The sequence below is a fragment of the Balaenoptera physalus genome (genome assembly GCF_965194825.1).
Source record: "Balaenoptera physalus genome assembly, chromosome: 4".
In the NCBI taxonomy this organism is placed as follows: Eukaryota; Metazoa; Chordata; class Mammalia; order Artiodactyla; family Balaenopteridae; genus Balaenoptera; species Balaenoptera physalus.
Window position 1 is genome coordinate 31,795,498 of NC_138891.1, and position 19,509 is coordinate 31,815,006.

Consider the following 19,509-nt stretch of genomic DNA (forward strand, 5'->3'; position numbering starts at 1 on the left):
GTGCTCCTATGTTGGGTGCATATATATTTATGATTGTTATATCTTCTTCTTGGATTGATCCCTTGATCATTATGTAGTGTACTTCCTTGTTTCTTGTAACATTCTTTAGTTTCAAGTCTATTTTATCTGATATGAGTATTGCTACTCCAGCTTTCTTTTGGTTTCCATTTGCATGGAATATCTTTTTCCATCCCCTCACTTTAAGTCTGTATGTGTCCCTAGATGTGAAGTGGGTCTCTTGTAGATAGCATATAGATGGGTCTTGTTTTGTATCCGTTGGGTGAGCCTTTGTCTTTTGGTTGGACCATTTAATCCATTCACGTTTAAAGTAATTATCGATATGTATGTTCCTATGACCATTTTCTTAATTGTTTTGGGTTTGTTTTGTAGGTCCTTTTCTTCTCTTGTGTTTCCCACTTAGAGAAGTTCCATTAGCATTTGTTGTAGAGCTGGTTTGGTGGTGCTGAATTCTCTTAGCTTCTGCTTGTCTGTAAAGCTGATTTTTCCATCAAATCTGAATGAGATCCTTGCTGGGTAGAGTAATCTTGGTTGTAGGTTCTTCCCTTTCATCACTTTAAGTATATCGTGCCACTCCTTTCTGGCTTTTAGTGTTTCTGCTGAGAAATCAGCTGTTTACCTTATGGGAGTTCCCTTGTATGTTATTTGTCATTTTTCCCTTGCTGCTTTCAATAATTTTCCTTTGTCTTTAATTTTTGCCAGTTTGATTACTGTGTGTCTCGGTGTGTTTCTCCTTGGGTTTATCCTGTATGGGACTCGCTGTGCTTCCTCGACTTGGGTGGCTATTTCCTTTCCCATGTTAGGGAAGTTATCAACTATAATCTCTTCAAATATTTTCTCGGGTGCTTTCTCTCTCTCTTCTCCTTCTGGGACCCCTATAATGCGAATGTTGTTGCATTTAATGTTGTCCCAGAGGTCTCTTAGGCTGTCTTCATTTCTTTTCATTCTTTTTTCTTTAGTCTGTTCCGCAGCAGTGAATTCCACCATTCTGTCTTCCAGGTCACTTATCCGTTTTTCTGCCTCAGTTATTCTGCTATTGATTCCTTCTAGTGTAGTTTTCATTTCAATTATTGTATTGTTCATCTCTGTTTGTTTGTTCTTTAATTCTTCTAGGTCTTTGTTAAACATTTCTTGCGTCTTCTTGATCTTTGCCTCTATTCTTTCTCCGAGGTCCTGGATCATCTTCACTATCATTATTTTGAATTCTTTTTCTGGAAAGTTGCCTATCTCCACTTCATTTAGTTGTTTTTGTGGGGTTTTATCTTGTTCCTTCATCTGGTACATAACCCTCTGTCTTTTCATCTTGTCTATCTTTCTGTGAATGTGGTTTTTGTTCCACAGGCTGCAGGATTTTAGTTCTTCTTTCTTCTGCTGTCTGCCCTCTGGTGGATGAGGCTATCTAAGAAGCTTGTGTCAGTTTCCTGATGGGAGAGACTGGTGGTGGGTAGAGCTTACTGTTGCTCTGGTGGGCAGAGCTCCATAAAACTTTAATCCGCTTGACTGCTGATGGGTGGGACTGGCTTCCTTCCCTGTTGGTTGTTTGGCCTGAGGCAACCCAACATTGGAGCCTACCTGGGCTCTTTGGTGGGGCTAATGACAGACTCTGGGAGGGCTCACACCAAGGAGTACTTCCCAGAACTTCTGCTGCCAGTGTCCTTGTCCCCACGGTGAGCCACAGCCACTGCCCCCCTCTGCAGGCGACCCTCCAACACTAGCAGGAAGGTCTGGTTCAGTCTCCCCTGGAGTCACTGCTCCTTCCTCTGGGTCCCAATGCGCACACTACTTTGTGTGTGTTCTCCAAGAGTGGAGTCTCTATTTCCCCCAGTGCAGTCGAAGTCCTGCAATCAAATCCCACTAAGCTTCAAAATCTGATTCTCTAGAAATTCCTCCTCCCATTGCCGGACCCCCAGGTTGGGAAGCCTGACGTGGGGCTCAGAACCTTCACTCCAGTGGGTGGACTTCTGTGGTATAAGTGTTCCGCAGTCTGTGAGTCACCCACCCAGCAGTTATGGGATTTGATTTTACTGTGATTGCACCCCTCCTACCTTCTTATTGTGGCTTCTCCTTTGTCTTTGGATGTGGGGTGTCTTTTTTGGTGAGTTCCAGTGTCTTCCTGTCGATGATTGTCCAGCAGCTAGTTGTGATTCTGATATTCTCGCAAGAGGGAGTGAGAGCATGTCCTTCTACTCCGCCATCTTTGTTTGTAGTCTCCTCATTGTGGTTTTGATTTGCACTTCCCTAATAGTGATGTTGATTATCTTTTCAGTGCCTTTTGGCCATCTGTGTGTCTTCTTTGGAAAATTGACGTTTCAGATCCTGTGCTCATTTTTACATTGGGTTGTTTGGTTTTTTGCTTTTGAGTTTTATGAGTTCTTTATATATTTTGTATATTAACCCCTTATCTGACGTATGATTTGCAAATATATTTTCCCATTCACTAGGTTGTCTTTTCATTTTATAGGTGATTTCCTTTGCTGTGCAGAAGCTTTTTAGTTTGATGTAGTACCATTTGTTTTTGTTTGTTTCGTTTGCCTGAGGAGACATACTCAGAAAGATATTGCTAAGGGTGATATTAAACAGTGCAGTGCCTATGTTTTCTTCTGTTGAGTTTTATGGTTTTAGGTCTTACATTAAGTCTTTAATCTATTTTGAGATGATTTTTGTGTATGGTATGAGATAGTGGTCTAGTTTCATTTTTTTCCATATGGTCTGGTTTTCCCAACATTTATTGAAGAGACTATCCTTTCTCCATTGTGGTTCTCTGATCCTTTGTCATAAATTAATTGTCCATGTAGGTATGGAGTTGTTCTTGGGCTCTCAGCTCTGTTCCATTAATCTATGTCTGTTTTTCTGTCAGTACTATGCTGTTTGGTTACTATAGCTTTGTATTATAATTTGAAATTAGGGAGCATGATGTCTCCAGCTTTGTTCTTTTACTCAGAATTGCTTTGGCTATTTGCAGTCTTTTGTGGTTCCATATAATTTTAGGATTTTTTTGTTCTATTTCTGTGAAAAATATCCTTGGGATTTGATAGAGATTGCATTGAATCTGTAGACTGCTTTAGATAATATGAACCTTTTAACAGTGTTAATTCTTTCAGTCCATTAGCATGGAATATATTTTCATTTCTTTGTGTCTACAGTTTCATTCAACAGTGTTTTTCAGTGTACAGGTCTTTCGCTTTCTTGGTTAAATTTATTCCTAGATATTTTATTCTTTTTGTTGTGTTTGTAAATTGGATTGTTCTCTTAATTTCTCTTTCTGCTAATTTGTTTTTAGTGTATAGAAGTGCAGTAGATTTTCACATATTGATTTTGTACTCTGCAACTTTATTGTATCAGTTCATTATTTTTAATAGTTTTTTGGTGGAGTCTTTAGGGTATTTTTTTAAGATTTTTTTTTTTTTTGATGTGGACCATTGTTTAAGTCTTTATTGAATTTGTTACAATATGGCTTCTGTTTTATGGTTTGGTTTTTTGGCCCTGAGGCATGTGGGATCTTAGCTCCCCAACCAGGATCGAACCTGCACCCCCTGCACTGGAAGGTGAAATCTTAACCACTGGACTGCCAGGGAAGTCCCCTAGGGTTTTTTATATATAAAATCATGTCATCTGCAATTAATGACAGTTTTACTTCTTCCAATTTGGATGCCTTTTATTTCTTTTTCTTGCCTAATTGCTCTGGCTAGGACTTCCAGTACTATGTTGAATAAGAGTGGCAAGAGTGGGCATCCTTGTCTTATTCCACAATTTAGAGGGATAGCTTTCAGTTTTTCACTGTTGAGTGTGATGTTAGTTGTGGGTTTGTTGTATATGGCCTTTATTATGTTGAGGTACATTGCTTCTATACCCATTTTATTGAGCGTTTTTACATAAATGGGTGTTCAATCTTGTCAAATGCTTTTTCTGCATCTGTTGAAATGATCAAATCGTTTTTATCTTCATTTGTTAATGTCATGTATCACATTGATTTGTGAATGTTGAACTGTCCTTGCATCCCTGAAATAAATTCTACTTGATTATGATTATCCTTTAAAGTGTTGTTGTATTCAGTTTGCTAGTATTTTGTTGAGGATTTTGCATCTATGTTCATCAGAGATATTGGCCTATAATTTTTTTTGCCTGTGTGTTGTCCTTGTTGGTTTAGGGATCAGGGTACACACTAAACATTGGGAATAGTTTGTATGAGTCTCAGAGGTTGGAAAGAATTGATGTTTTGGAGAAACCTGTTTGCTAACCTTTTAAAATTAAAATTTTGCTTATTTCATTTGTTGGAAAAATCAAATTGTTGTGGAATCTGAAAAAAATTGGTTGACAGTAAAAGTAAAACATCTTAGATGAGGCTTTTTTTTAGTTTAGATGGCTTCATGTTAGAGAAATTAGCTGGCCAACCTTCAGTTTCCTTGCAAAGAACTATTGGGTATCTTATTTTTGCTTAAAAAGTTAAGCCCTGTTGTCGTTTTTTTTTTTTTCACTTTTCCTCATGACAGTCTCTCAACCGTTTCTTTAAAAGCATTAAAAACTATGCTTGGGCTTCCCTGGTGGCACAGTTGTTGAGAGTCTGCCTGCCAATGCAGGGGACACGGGTTCGAGCCCTGGTCTGGGAAGATCCCATGTGCCGCAGAGCAGCTGGGCCCGTGAGCCACAATTACTGAGCCTGCGCGTCTGGAGCCTGTGCTCCACAACAAGAGAGGCTGCGATAGTGAGAGGCCCACGCACCGCGATGAAGAGTGGCCCCTGCTTGCCACAATTAGGGAAAGCCCTCACACAGAAGCGAAGACCCAACACAGTCATAAATAAATAAATAAACAAATACTTAAAAGCAAAAAAAAAACAAAAAAAAAACTATGCTTTATGGAAACTTAAGTGTAGTATATATTAGTAGTTCTCAGTTGAACTCTTGGAAATCATGATGCTTTTTAAGGAGTACTATGAAGTTATTGATATATTTACTTGTATGAATTGAGAACACTGTTTTGGAGGAAATTTTATAGTACCCTATATATGTAATAAACATACATGACCATGAGCGCATTTATAAAAAAAAAACCCATCTATTACATGCAATGTGATTTGGCTATTATAAATTTTACACTAAAATAGTTAACTAGCTGTTCAGGTATTTTTTCTGTTAATGCTTTCTATAGTACATATTTTTTTGATGTGTTTTGTAGTATAAGATACATTTATGGAGAAAAATAAATTGAAATTACTACCTATTAAATCTTTTTTCAAATTAGGAAAAGATTATCATTATTTTAGCAGTGGAACATTTTGGTCAAGTTTTTGAAATCCCAGTGATACACAAGAGTAGACTGAGAACCAATGGAATATGAGCTTATTCAGAGGCTTTCTTGTGGCGATGGTTAGCTGTTTTATGAGTGTTATTTGGTACTGAACTAGCTGATGTCAGAATGTGAGTTACCTTCAGAATTAAAGATTATTTGGAAAGCAAATTCCTGAAAGTAATGTTGGTCTTAAACACTTACTAAATGCATCTGCATCTGTAAAATGAAGTTTAAAATGTAGTTTTGTGTAGATGAGTTGCATGGTATTGTCACAAACTTAAATGTGAGGTTAGGATTTACTCTGCTGCATGGGGAAGTTTTTAAATTTTGCAATTACCAGAACAGCATTAGATGAGTAACTGGCATCTGTGCCCTTAAGCCATATGGATAACCACATGTACCAGCCCCAGTTCAAAGGTTCTCAAATTCACAAGGCCAGTAGAAAATTAACAAAATCAAGAGTTGGTTCCTCAAAATTAAAAACTTGGGTATCGAAGGACACTATGCAGAGTGAAAAGACAACCCATGGAATTGGTGAAAATATATATATTTTTTTTATAATCTTGGGTTTTTTTTTTTTTTAATTAATAGCTACTCTATTTATTTATTTATTTATTTATTTATTTTTAGCTGTGTTGGGTCTTCGTTTCGTGCGAGGGCTTTCTCTAGTTGCGGCAAGCGGGGGCCACTCTTCATCGTGGTGCGGGGGCCACTCTTCATCGCGGTGCGCGGGCCTCTCACTATCACGGCCCCTCCCATTGCAGGGCACAGGCTCCAGACGCGCAGGCTCAGCAGCTGTGGCTCACGGGCCCAGTTGCTCCACGGCATGTGGGATCCTCCCAGACCAGGGCTCGAACCCGTGTCCCCTGCATTAGCAGGCAGATTCTCAACCACTGCGCCACCAGGGAAGCCCTGAAAATATTTTTTAATCATATATATCATAAGGGAAATATATGCAGAATATATAAAGAACTTTCAAAACTCAACAATAACCACCACCCGATTAAAAATGGGCAAAGGACAAGACATGGAAGCAACCTAAGTGTCATCGACAGATGAATGGATAATGAAGATGTGGTGTGTATATATATGTGTGTGTGTGTGTGTATATATATATATATATATATATATATATATATATATATATATATATATATACACACGTATACACACACACACACACACACACACACACACAAATGGAATATTACTCAGCCAGAAAAAGAATGAATTAATGCCATTTGCAGCAACATGGATGGACCTAGAGATTATCATACTAAGTGAAGTAAGTCAGAGAAAGACAAATATCATATGATATCACTTATATGTGGAATCTAAAAAAAAAATGATACAAATGAACTTATTTACAAAACAGAAATAGACTCAAAGACATAGAAAACAAACTTATGGTTACCAAAAGGGAAAGGTAGAGGGGGGAGGGATAACTTAGGAGTTTGGGATTAACATATACACACTACTATATATAAAATAGATAAACAACAAGGTCATACGGTATAGGGCTATACAGCAAACTATATTCACTATCTTGTAATAACTTATAATGGAAAATAATCTGAAAAAAGAATATACATACACACACACACACACACACACACATCCGAATCACTTTGCTGTACTAGAAACTAACACAACACTGTAAATCAACTATACTTTAATTTAAAAAATGGGCAATGGATTTGAATAATTATTTCTCCATTGAAGATATACAAAAGGCTAATAAGCATATGAAAAGAGGTCAGCATCACTAATCATTAGAGAAGTGCAAATCAAAGCCACAATGAGATACCACTTTATATCCATTACTATGGCTGTTATCAAACAGAAAATAAGAAGTGCTGTTGAGGATATGAAGAAATTGGAACCCTTGTGTATTGCTGGTGGGAATGTAAAAGGTGCAGCCGTTGTGGAAAATGGTATGTGATTCCTCAAATAAATTGAATATAGAATTACCATATAATCCAGCAATTTCACTTCTGGATATATACCCAAAAGAAGCAGGGACTCAGATATTTGTACACCCATGTTCAAAGCAGCATTGTTCACAGTAGCCAAAAGGTGGCAGCAACCAAAGCATCCATTGATGGATAAGTGGATAAACAAAATGTGGTAAGTACATATAATGGAATATTATTCAGCCTGAAAAAAGAAGGAAATTCTGACATATTCTACAATGTGGATGAATCTTAAAGACATGCTAAGTGAAATAAGCCAGACATAAATAGACATAAAGTGATTCCACTTATATCAGTCACCTGATATAGAGTAGTCAAATTCATAGAGATAGAAAGTAGAATAGTGGTTGCTTGGAGGCTAGGGGGAGGGGGAATGGGACATTAGTATTTAATGGGTACAGAGTTTCACTTTGGGAAGAGGAAAAAGTTCTGCAGATGGATGGTGGTGATGGTTGCACAACAATTTGAATGTAGTTAATGTCACTAACCTAAACTTTACACTTAAAAATGTTTAAAATGGTAAATTTTATGTTGTGTGTATTATACCATATTAAAAAAAATGAGGCTGAAGGCCTTCTAAAAAAAGGTCACTGAAGAGTTAAAACAGTTATTTCTTCACTGAATTAATAAAACTTATTATACAAATTATCAAACATCTAGAAAAGTAGAGAAATAGTATAATGAACCTCAATATAATCTTCTCCTAGATTTAATGTTGATTAGTGTTTTGGTTTATTTATTTTTTTTGGCTGGAGAATTTTAAAGTAAATTACAGATATCATGACATTTCATTCCTAAGCATTTCAGTAGGCAGCTCTAGAAATAGGGACTTTCTCATATGACCACAAAACTGTCATCATACCTAAGAAAATCAACAATTATTTTAAAAAATTTATCTAATATCTAGACTACATTCACATTGTCCCTCTTGTTCCTAAATTGTATTTTTATTGTTGGTTTGCTTGAACCTGTGTTTGACATTTGGATGTAATGTTTTTTATCTCTTTTAATGTACAACAGTCTCATGCTGTTCTCCCATTCTGTCCCCCTACACTGTTTTGTTTATTCCATTTAATTTTATAGAAATTGGTGCAATGCCCTCAAGTAACACATCCATCTTATTTTACTTATTTAATTCTATTCCATGTATTTCTTGTAAACTTGAAGTTAGAGCTAAAGGCTTGTTAGAACTGCGTTAAAATAATTTTGGCAAGAATACATCTTAGGTGATATAGACTGATGGAAAGTAGAATGAGAATTTGCGAGTTGGAAAACCCTTTAGACAGAGTCAAGTAGCTAATTTCATATAAAATGTTTGTTTATAATTAGTAGTAGAATTTTGTCAAATAGAAGGCAAAATTAGATATGATCAGAGATGGTGGCAATGGATACATCTCTAGAAACCTGCTTGGTGTCTCTCAAGGATTTTTACAGTTAACCTACATGCAGTCTTTACAGTTTTCACCAATTAGAAAGTCATTTTTACAATAAATAATGTTGCCTAGTGATACAGTTGACAGTCTATATTTATCCCAACCCAGTAGTTTAAGTGCTGGGAGAAAGTAACAAAGGATTTAAGCTTGTTAACCTTTCCTTCCAGAAAACTTCTTGGAGAAGGGAAGATTTAACAACAAAAAAAACCCTATTGTGCTTTTTTTGGAGACTGCATTAACAACCATGGACCTTTTTCAAGAAACTGCATGTATCTATACATACATAAAATTTTGCATGCAATTTTATAAGATTCATAGTTTTTCCCTAAATTTTTCTTTGTAGGTAGAGTATATTTTATTTTCTGGATAATACATGAATGAAGATTTAGTGCTGGCAACAGCAGGGTGCGTTCTTGAAACAGTGAGTTGATCAGAGCAAGAGCAAGGGCACCTGTTCGATTACTGGAAATTTAAATTGTTTAGTTTGGACAGACTCTTTTTCTTTTTTTAAACAATTTTACTTTTTTACCACACTGCGTGGCATGTGGGATCTTAGTTCCCCGACCAGTGGTCAAACCCGGGCCCTCAGCAGTGAAAGCACGGAGTCCTGACCACTGGACCACGAGAGAATTCCCTGGACAGACTCTTAAAATGTGAAAATTGTAGACCTTTTTTCATCTTCTCCAACATTTACTTCTGTTGACTAACTGCCTTCCTCCCCCCACATTCATTTTAAAGTTCTTTTTTTTTCTTGGCTTTTGTGAAATCAATCTTTCTCTCTTTTCTCTGCTTTCCCTTTCTACTTAAATTTAGATAATCAGAGTTTTCTTTAGCCCTCTTCTCTTTTTAATTTTTACTTTTACATTAAGATCACTTTAGTTATCACCTATTTGTTGATGATTCCTAAATCTCTCTTATGCCTTGGTAGAGCTCCTGACTTCTGTTTATCACTGTTTACATGTCCACTAGAATGTTTTACAAACATTAAGTGAAAAAATTCCCAAATTGCTCTCACTTCCACTAACTGTAGTTCTCCTTCTGTATTTTCTCTCATCTACTGGCATCACCACCCAAACTGTTGTCCTCCTGTATTTCACTGTTGTGTTAAGTCCTTATATGCATTTTTGTATTTATTCACCACAGTTGTCTTTTAAATCCTAAATAATCTGCTTTTACAGATGAAGCAATTTAATAATTTTGCCTCAGAATCACACTGTTAGATGTGGCAGTGCTGAGATATAAACTTAGGTGTGTCTAATACTAGATCTCATAATTCTTTTTTTTTTTTAAATTTTTAATGTATTATTTATTTATTATTTTTATTTTTGGCTGTGTTGGGTCTTCGTTTCTGTGTGAGAGCTTTCTCCAGTTGCGGCGAGTGGGGGCCACCCTTCATCGCGGTGCGCGGGCCTCTCACTATCGCAGCCTCTCTTGTTGCGGAGCAGAGGCTCCAGACGCTCAGACTCAGTAGTTGTGGCTCACGGGCCCAGCTGCTCCACGGCATGTGGGATCCTCCCAGACCAGGGCTCGAACCCGTGTCCCCTGCATTGGCAGGCGGACTCTCAACCACTGCGCCACCAGGGAAGCCCTAGATCTCATAATTCTTACCACAGTTATACTACTACCACTCACTTCTGTGACTTTAATCTAAAAAAAATTAAGGATGTACCTGTAAGGTTTAACTATAAGAGTATTTATTACAGAGTTTATAAGGAGAAGCAAATTCAATCTCCAACAATAGGGATTCCATTAAATCCATTATAGAACATTTATACGAAATATCATGTGGTCATTATACATCCTGTTTTAGACCAGTAGTTTTCATTTTGTATATCAAAGTCATATATGGGAACCCAGTATATGAGATAGATTTTTTTAAAAAATAGTGTTTGAAAGAGGTGGAAGCCCTAGCGGGTCTCATGGACTGCTGTCTGTAAGGGTTCTTGAGGGGATGTTATGGTACAGGGTTTGAAAGTTTTAATTTTTTCAAATTTGGTAATAAATTAGAAAAATATTCATAATATAGTAAGTGAAGAGAATAGTTAACAAAACAACATGTATAGTGTATCCCAATTTTGCTAAATATATATTTGAATTTACACATAACTAAAAGAATGGGAGGTTATATACATCAAAATATGGACACTGGTTATTCTTTTATTTGGTGATTATGAGTGATTTTAATTTTTCACACATTTTCTACAGTGAACAAGAATTAGTTTTATAAATAGAGACTTTAAAAAGTCCTGAATGTGTTATTTTAAAAAAGGCAATAAAAAGCATAATCAAAACCCACTGCATATTATTAAGTACACACACACACACACACACAGCAAAAGAAGTAAATACTCCAGTGGCTGCTGTGCCATGAACATTGGTTTGAAGCCCTTGAGTACCCGTGTAAGCATAGGTCCATTACTCTACCTTTTAGACATCAACCTTGGATATTGATGCTATTTTCATTTGGGCTTTAGCATGTAGACTTCAGAGGCAGATTGCCTGGGTTTGAATACTGGCTCTGCTATTATTCATTATTTGATCTTGGACAAGTTACTTAATAGGACCTAAGTTTTCCCCAACTATGAAATGATACCTTATAGGGTGTTGTTAGGATTAGATGACTTAAATTCAATAACATGCTTAGAGCAATGCCTGGTTAGTAAGTGGTCAATTATAGTTGTTGTGATTATTATCATTCCTATCCTTAAGAGTTATTTCACCTCTAAACTCTCAGTTCATCTCCCTCCCCTAGAGTTAGCTGGGAATTCCAAAACTTTACAAGGGAAGTCATAGTTCTTATTCAGGTTAAGTTTCCCAAACAGGTCAGTGGTCAGTATACTGTGTATTTATTTTTTCTAACAAAATTTAGTAGCAACTATACCTTATTTTATAAGGAATTATATGTTTTTATGGTATGATTTCTGCCTAGAAATTGTATAATGTGGTTATGATGGGGGTCCCCAAGACCACCCCCAAGTTCAGTGATTCACTAGAAGGACTTACAGGACTCAGCATATGATTGTACTCATGACAATGATTTATTACAGTGAAAAGATACAAAGCAGAGTCGGCAAAGGGAAAAGGCACATGGGGTAAAATCCAGAGAAAACCAGGTGTGAGCTTTTAAGAGTCTCTCTCAGTGGAGTCACAGGGGATATGCTTAATTTCTCAGCAGTGAGTTATGATGACACATGTGGAATGTCTAGCAGGGGAGCTCATTAGAGATTCAGTGCCCAGGGTTTATATTGGGGGCTATTCAGGTAGGCGCCCTCCACCTAGCATATACCAAAGTTTCAGACTCCCAGAAAGAAAGTAGGTATTCAACATAAACCACATTGTTTGCAGAATTTAGGCACAATGAGCTGTTCTTATCAGAGAATGATGGGAACCCTCCTGAAATCTAAGTTCTCAGATGCCATTGAAGGGCCAACCTTGCAAGCAGGCCTTTCTAAGGATAGCAGTCTCAGGCCTTCTGTGTTAACTCTTTTCTCAACAGAGCTATATTATAAAATGTATTTTACCTAAGAAACTAATACCAACAAATCTGTGCATTTTAAAAACAGCTTTATTGAGATATACACCATAAAATTTACCCATTTAAAGTAAAAAGTGTAGTGATTTTTAGTTTATTTATAGAGTTGTGCAATCATTGGCACAATCTAATTTTAGAACATTTTCATCATCCCGAAAAGAAACCCCATTTCCATGAGTAGTCATTCCCATTTCTATTTGTCCCCCCTCTCTCCCTGATTCTTACTCCCATCCCCAGGCAACCACTAATTTACTTTCTGTCTCTGGAATAAATCTATTTTTAACGTATTTTCACCTTTATTTCATCTCTGTTATTAATGGCTTTGTAAGATGGTAGTTCAGAAATTATTCAAGGGTATTTCTCTTTCAGTGTGTGTCAAAGAGTCAGTGTGAGTCTCTCTGGTAGTCTCTAAGTCCAGAGTTTTACCAACAGCAATCATCATCCAAATTGCTATTACATGAATTTGTGGTATTTAATGAAATAATTCATTATAAAGGCCCTTGTCTTTGTAAACTTCATTCTCACCATTTAAGAAGTATGTTATACAATTGGTTGAGGCTTACCAATGAGGATTTTGTTACTTATTTGGTTAACATTGAGTTCTTTCATGGTATCTTTTCTCTGTAAAATAGATAGGGATTCACGTAGAGAATTGGATGAGGTTGGGAGAGGTAGCTGCACTATTGCCATTGGGATGTAGAGAGGCAAAAAGGTGTGTATATATTGCTAGGAGGAAAAGGGCAAAAAGTATTACTTTGTAATAAATGGCCATTTTTAAAAAGTATTCTCCAATGTGGGTACAATATTCAAGAATAAATAAAAAGTAAATTTACAAATTATAAAATTCTTTGTAAAAAATTTTAAATCAAAAGTGCTTGTGCATTTTTTAATCATTATTTTGATTGAAATCTTGCTTGTCCCATAATTGAGTTGGTAGACAAGCTGTGCTATAAACTGAGAACTGTGGGAGGATCTTTATTTTGTGACTAAAACATAGAACTTAGTCACCATGAGTTGTGTAGGTACTGACTAACACTGGGTGTTTACCTAAATGTCCAAATCTGTGTAAACAATTACGCTTTCGAAGTACAAGTTTCATTTTAATCTTAATCCATGTTTGTAAGAGGTATTTTTGTAAGAGCATGTAAGAGATATTTTTGGACATCAGGAACTAATATATCAAATAACTTATTTTCAGGGACAGTGCACCAGAACTTATTGTTACTCACCTACTTGTCTTCCAGGTGATTTTACAGCGAGATGCTGCTCTCCATCGGGATGCTCATGCTGTCGGCCACACAAGTCTATACCATCTTGACTGTCCAGCTCTTTGCATTCCTAAACCTACTGCCTGTAGAAGCGGACATTTTAGCAGTAAGTAAATCTAAACAGTAAAATTTATTCATGTCTAAAAACATCCCTTAAAAGAAAAGTTTTTAAAAAGACCTAAATGATGGAGTGTTATACAATGACAAAATAATGGAATCTTACAAAGTGTTTACAAACATACAGGTGCACGTGCATAGCTGTTACTTGAAAGCAGGGGACCTTGCTCGTTATTTTATTGCTTGATGTTTAATAAGATCTCATGTACAATAAGTGTGTGATAAATGTTGCTCTTGAGAGTGTGTGCTGTCTTGAGTGCTGATGAGCACATATATTTAAATGCTCTGTGTTTTATGTAGAATCTTACTGTTTTTCTTGGTAATTGGTATATCTGTAATGACTCTGATAGTGATATTTTAAAAAATTGTACAAGATGTCCATAGAAAATTTCAACCTAAAGTTAACATTAATGAGTCAGAAGAGAAACATAATGGTCTTATCTCTTTTCTTTTCCTTTCTTAAGAGTTTTATTAATACTTTTGTTTGGTTTAGATTACATCATGGACAACGAAGACATTAACAGATCTCTTGACCCTGTCAGTTTATTTTGCACGATGTACAATCTCAGAAAATTTTATATGAATAACATTTAATCTGTACAAAATTATCTTTTCATTGGATAATTCTCATGAATTCCTTATGTAGTGATGAGCTAGTTCATGAATATGAAGTATATCAAAGTAACCTAAAATATTTCTGGTATCTCTCTTTTTATAAGATAAATGTATAAATCATTGTGATTTTCCAGGGGCTCTTTGAGAAATCCCAAAGATAATTTTAATTTTGAAAGACATCTAATGCTCATTTTGGCAGCACATAAACTAAAATTGGAATGATATAGAGAAGATGAGCATGGCCCCTGCACAAGTATGACATGGAAATTTGTAAAGTGTTCCATATTTTTTCAGCAAATGGTGCCAGGAAAATTGAATATTCACGTGCAAAAGAATGAAGTTGAGCTCTTACCTTACACCATATACAAAAGATTAACTTAAAGTAAATCAAAGACCTAAACATAAGAGCTAATACTAAAAAAACACTTAGGAGAAAACATATGGGAAAAGCTTTATGAGTTTGGATTTGGCAATGATTTCTTGGATATAACACCAAAAGCACAGGAAAAAAAGAAAAAAATAGATAAATTGGACTACATCAAAATTTAAAACGTTTGTGCATTCAAAGAACATATCAAGAGAGTGAAGAGGAAACCCATGGAATGGGAGAAAATATTTGCAAATCATATATCTAATTAGGGGGTAACATCTAGAATATATAAAGAACTCCTACTATTTTTTTTTTTTTAGCAGTTGTTTTTTTCCCCAAATTATTTATTTATTTATTTATTTATGGCTGTGTTGGGTCTTCGTTTCTGTGCGAGGGCTTTCTCCAGTTGCGGCGAGTGGGGGCCACTCTTCATCGCGGTGCGCGAGCCTCTCACTATTGTGGCCTCTCTTGTTGCGGAGCACAGGCTCCAGACGCACAGGCTCAGTAGTTGTGGCGCACGGGCTTAGTTGCTCCGCGGCATTTGGGATCTTCCCAGACCAGGGCTCAAACCCGTGTCCCCTGCATCGGCAGGCAGATTCTCAACCACTGCGCCACCAGGGAAGCCCAAGAACTCCTACTATTTAACAACAAAAAAAAATAAACAACTAGATTTAAACATGGACAAAAAAATTGAATAGACAGTTCTCCAAAGAAGATGTACAAATGGCCAGTTAGCACAAGAAAAAATGTTCAAATCACTAATCATTAGAGAAATGCACATCAAAACCACAATGAGATATCATTTCATAGCCATTAGGATGGCTGTTATCAAAAACCAGAAAATAAGTATTGACAAATGTGGAGAAACTGGAACCCTTGGCATTGTTGGTGTGAATATAAAATGGTGCAGCCACTATGGAAATTGGTATAATGGTTCCTCACAGACCTGTGGATTTGCTCTTCTTATTGGACAGGCTTCCATTTGGACGAATTCTGCTGAGGGTCACCAAAAACCTGATGAGTTTTTCCTTCCATCTTGACTGTTTTTTTTTTTTTTGACTTTTTAATCTTGAGAGCTTGGCTTCCATCCAGACTGTTCACTCTGGTTTTCTGCCATCGATCCTCTTTGAGCCTGGAGTTTTCTTTATACAGTCGACCCTTGAACAACACAGGTTTGAACTGCGTGGGTCCACTTACATGAAAATTTTTTCCAGTGATATATTGGAATTTTTATTTTTTTTTAGATTTGTGACAGTTTGAAAAAACTTGCAGACCAACTGTGTAGCCTTTCAGCCAAGTTAACAAATTATCTCTTTCATTTCACCATTTTCTCAGACATTTCCTCCATATGGTCAGTTCTGGAGCCTGGGAAGTCTGAGATCCAGGTGCCAGCAGATTTGGTTCTTGGTGGAGGCCCTCTTCCTGGCTTACAGATGGCCACCTTGCTGCTGTGTCCTCACGTGATGACAGAAGCAGGAAGCTCTAGTCTATCTTCCTCTTCTTATAAGGACATAAATCCCATCATGGTGACTCCACCCTCAGAACCTCACCTAAACCTAATTACCTCCCAAAGACCTCACTTCCTAGGATGATCACATTTCCTTAGGGCTTCAATATATGAATTTTGGGGGAACACAAGCATTCAATCCTTAACAGTAGGTACTTAAGCCAAGTCCTCTGAACTTGAGGAAAGGATGGGAGAGTTGGGGCTCGGGTATTCCTCTGTAAGTCTCCCATGATGTATGTCTGAAGCAAGGTCCTGGAGCAACACCCGATCTTGTGAGGCAGATGCAGGCAGCATAATGGCCTTATGTTTGATGGTGGACAGCAGAGTTTTTAGAGAAGAAGGTTGCTCCTCAAAACCTTTGTAGTCCTTTCTGGGCTACTGTCTTACTGTCCTCTACACTAGGAAGTGTATATATTTCCTATTTCTCATTTATGTGAAGCTAGAAAAGAAGAATTAACTGTATCTGTACGTGTGATGTGTGTGTGTGTATGCCTATACTCTAGGTACTATGCAAAGGATTTACTGGTTTTTCATTCTGGGTGCAAGCGATTTGCTTAATGACATTAGATGAGAAATAGAAGGGCCAGAATTGTTGCTGACCAAAGCTTAATGTGGTCCTCAGCCGTGCTTTTTCATACTGTAGCACTTGTGGAAGGGCCTAGAATCATTGTAGAACTTGAGAGACCCAGGCTGGTTTCTAAACCATAGCTTTTTGAAGGCATAGCAAATCTAATCCCTATGAGATTTCTCACCCTCTGTTACCCTCTTTAGTAGGAAACTGGTTGATTAGATTTTTCTAGAATAGTCTGGATCTTTTTGAGATGGAGTGGAAGTAGAACCTTTAAAGGACTCAGTCCATTGCTATTCAAATCTCTTCTCTAAATTGGTCCCCGAAGTCCTTGGAATAGTCTTAGGATGACTTTTGAAATGAGGTAGAGGATTTATAGACTGAACAGGGAATGGAGTTCTCCTTGCCTCTCTTTTCTCCTTTGTTTTCTTTCATTCTCTCTTTTTTCCTCTGTTGATTCTAACATCTGCCACTCCTTGTCTTCTTTCTTTTTCACCTGAAGTGAACTGTTATTCTATGGTTCAGCTACGTGATGGGTTAAATGATTTTCAGTGAACTGCTCTGGGAACTTGACTAGCTATGTGATATGGATCAAATTTCTTAGTCACTATAAGTACCTCCGTTTTTTAATTTGTAAACTGGATTGTTGTAGTGATGATTAAATAAGGTAAACTGCTTAGAACAGTACCTGACACATAGTAAATGTTTTATCTTTGTTATCTTCTTTATAATTAACATTCTCATCATCTTTCACTCACTCCCTTGAGCAGTGTGTGTGACTGCCTAAGTTGTATTTTTTAATGTAGATACAAAACAAAAAGATATAGAAGAACAATCAGTCCCTGCCAGCAGTGTTCCCTGTGCCTCAGGCAGGTAGGTGTGGAATGTATGTTGTCATCTAGTGAAGGAACTATCCCTGAGAGCTGCTTAAATCTGGTCTTTATGTTGACACTAAAAATAGAGGCTGACAGGAATGCAGAGATAGCTGGTGGCAAGTGGGCTGTGGAGTCATGTAACTGGGAAAAAGGGGAACTAAAAATTGAGGCAGAGGAACTAGATGTGGTAACACAATCATTCAAAGGAAGTGATTCAAGAGGTAGAAAATATTAGCTCTTTTATCTGAATAAGAACATCCCTGAAATCTGGGTTTGTAATAATAAAATTTAAGTATGTTGGATATCAGGTTGATTCTAGTTCTATTTTGGACAGGCATTAGAATGTTGCTTTTGAAAAGGTAAAGTCAGTTTCAGTCATGCTATTGGTATGCCAGATGATTTTATTTTTGGCAGTTGAATTCTCCCACTTGACTGTTAATTCCCTGACAACAGTATTTGTCCAACTGGTTGGTGAGTTTTAAGAGGATATGGAGATGCTACTGTATAGTGTGTTGCTGACTAGTCAGTAAGCCCCTTAGATCATGGGTACCTGGGAGGCAGGACTGTGTCTTACTAAACTTTATGTTTCTGGTACCTAGTAAGAGTTACACAGTAGGAATTCAATAACTATTTGAGTTGATTAATAGCTTTTCCTTGGAGATTTAGTTCTTTCATATTTTTTCTTTCTTTTTTTTTTTTTTTTTAATTTTAATTTTTTTTGGCTGCACCTCGCGGCATGCAGGATCTTAATTCCTTGACCAGGGATCGAACCTGTGCACCCTGCAGTGGAAGTGCAGAGTCTTAACCACTGGACCACCAGGGAAGTCCTTCATATTTTCTTTTAATAGCATTTATTCCTTGGAACTTTAGATTATTGGGTTTTTTAAATTAGCAGTTCATTCTCTTTTCATCTCTTATCTCATCGTTTCTCTTTTCTTTAACGCTTAAAGGAAATATGAAGTTATTAATTATATAAGTTCATATCTAGAAACGTGGAGCTTTAGAATTGTCAGGGGCATGATACTTTAGAAATAACCAGATCAGTGTTGAATATTCTGAGGTCCATAGGCTACAATGACTTGTTAGCTTTGAGCTGAGCCATGATCTTATTGAGAAGTAGTATCCGTCTTATGTAGTTTTAGAGTCAAACAATCCAATTTTTGTTTACTCCCAATCTGCCTTTTGATTCTGTTGTAGAGATTTGTTAGAGATTTCGTTGCTTGTAGGGATTTGTTAGAGATTTCGTTGCTTGGTAGGTGTTTGTGGGGGTCAGTGGGCAGAGTTAGGAGAGAAACACCCAGTGGTTGGTGGTGTGAATGGATTGGATTATATAGCAAGGTAGTTAAGAGCTCCAGCAATGGGAGTTACAGTCTGGGTTGAATTCCAGTTCTACCACTCCGTAGCTCCATGACCTTGGGCAAATTACCTAACATCTCTTAAATTTCAGTTTACTTATGAAAATGGGATTGGAGGAGAGACAGTGTAGGGCAATGGGTTAAGAGCCAGGGATCTGAGGCCAGACTGCCTGGATTAGAATCCTGGTTCTTATTTACTAGAGCAAGTTATTTTCAAGTGGAGTATTTTTATTCTGTAGTCAGTCAGTCTGTAAAATGGGGATGATGATAATAGTGGCTGACTTTATAGGATTGTCATAAGGATTAAATAAGTGAATACCTGTCAGGTGTTTAGCATGATGTCATAAATGCTCCATAATTGTTAGCTATTTGTTACTTTCTGAATTGAATTAAACCTTCTGTTAAGGCTGCTGTCAAAGAAGAGAACTGGTTAAGAAAAGACCTCTTCAAAACAAGTCAAGTTGCAACATGGTAATCATTGAGAGTGGGATTCCAGAGAGGAATAATTTTTTTTTCTGTTTCAAAAATTTTAACAGTGAGTGTGCTTTAATTTCATGAGCAGCAGCGTTCCCCCTGGCCCCCACCATACT

The 19,509-nt window shown here is 36.9% G+C and overlaps 1 protein-coding gene across 5 annotated transcripts in view; it reads left to right on the forward strand.

Annotated features, from left to right (window-relative positions):
• RNF13 (ring finger protein 13) overlaps positions 1-19,509 on the forward strand; it is a 217,034-nt gene that overhangs the window by 88,263 nt on the left and 109,262 nt on the right. For 4 of the 5 annotated variants that reach the window (XM_082459618.1, XM_082459620.1, XM_082459617.1 and 1 more), the window contains one exon: positions 13,489-13,618. In XM_082459618.1, the coding sequence (XP_082315744.1) occupies positions 13,505-13,618 (114 nt within the window). In that variant the 5' untranslated portion in view covers positions 13,489-13,504. Of the gene's footprint in view, positions 1-13,486; positions 13,619-19,509 lie in introns of those variants that run through there. The other variant, XM_082459619.1, reaches the window with a different exon arrangement.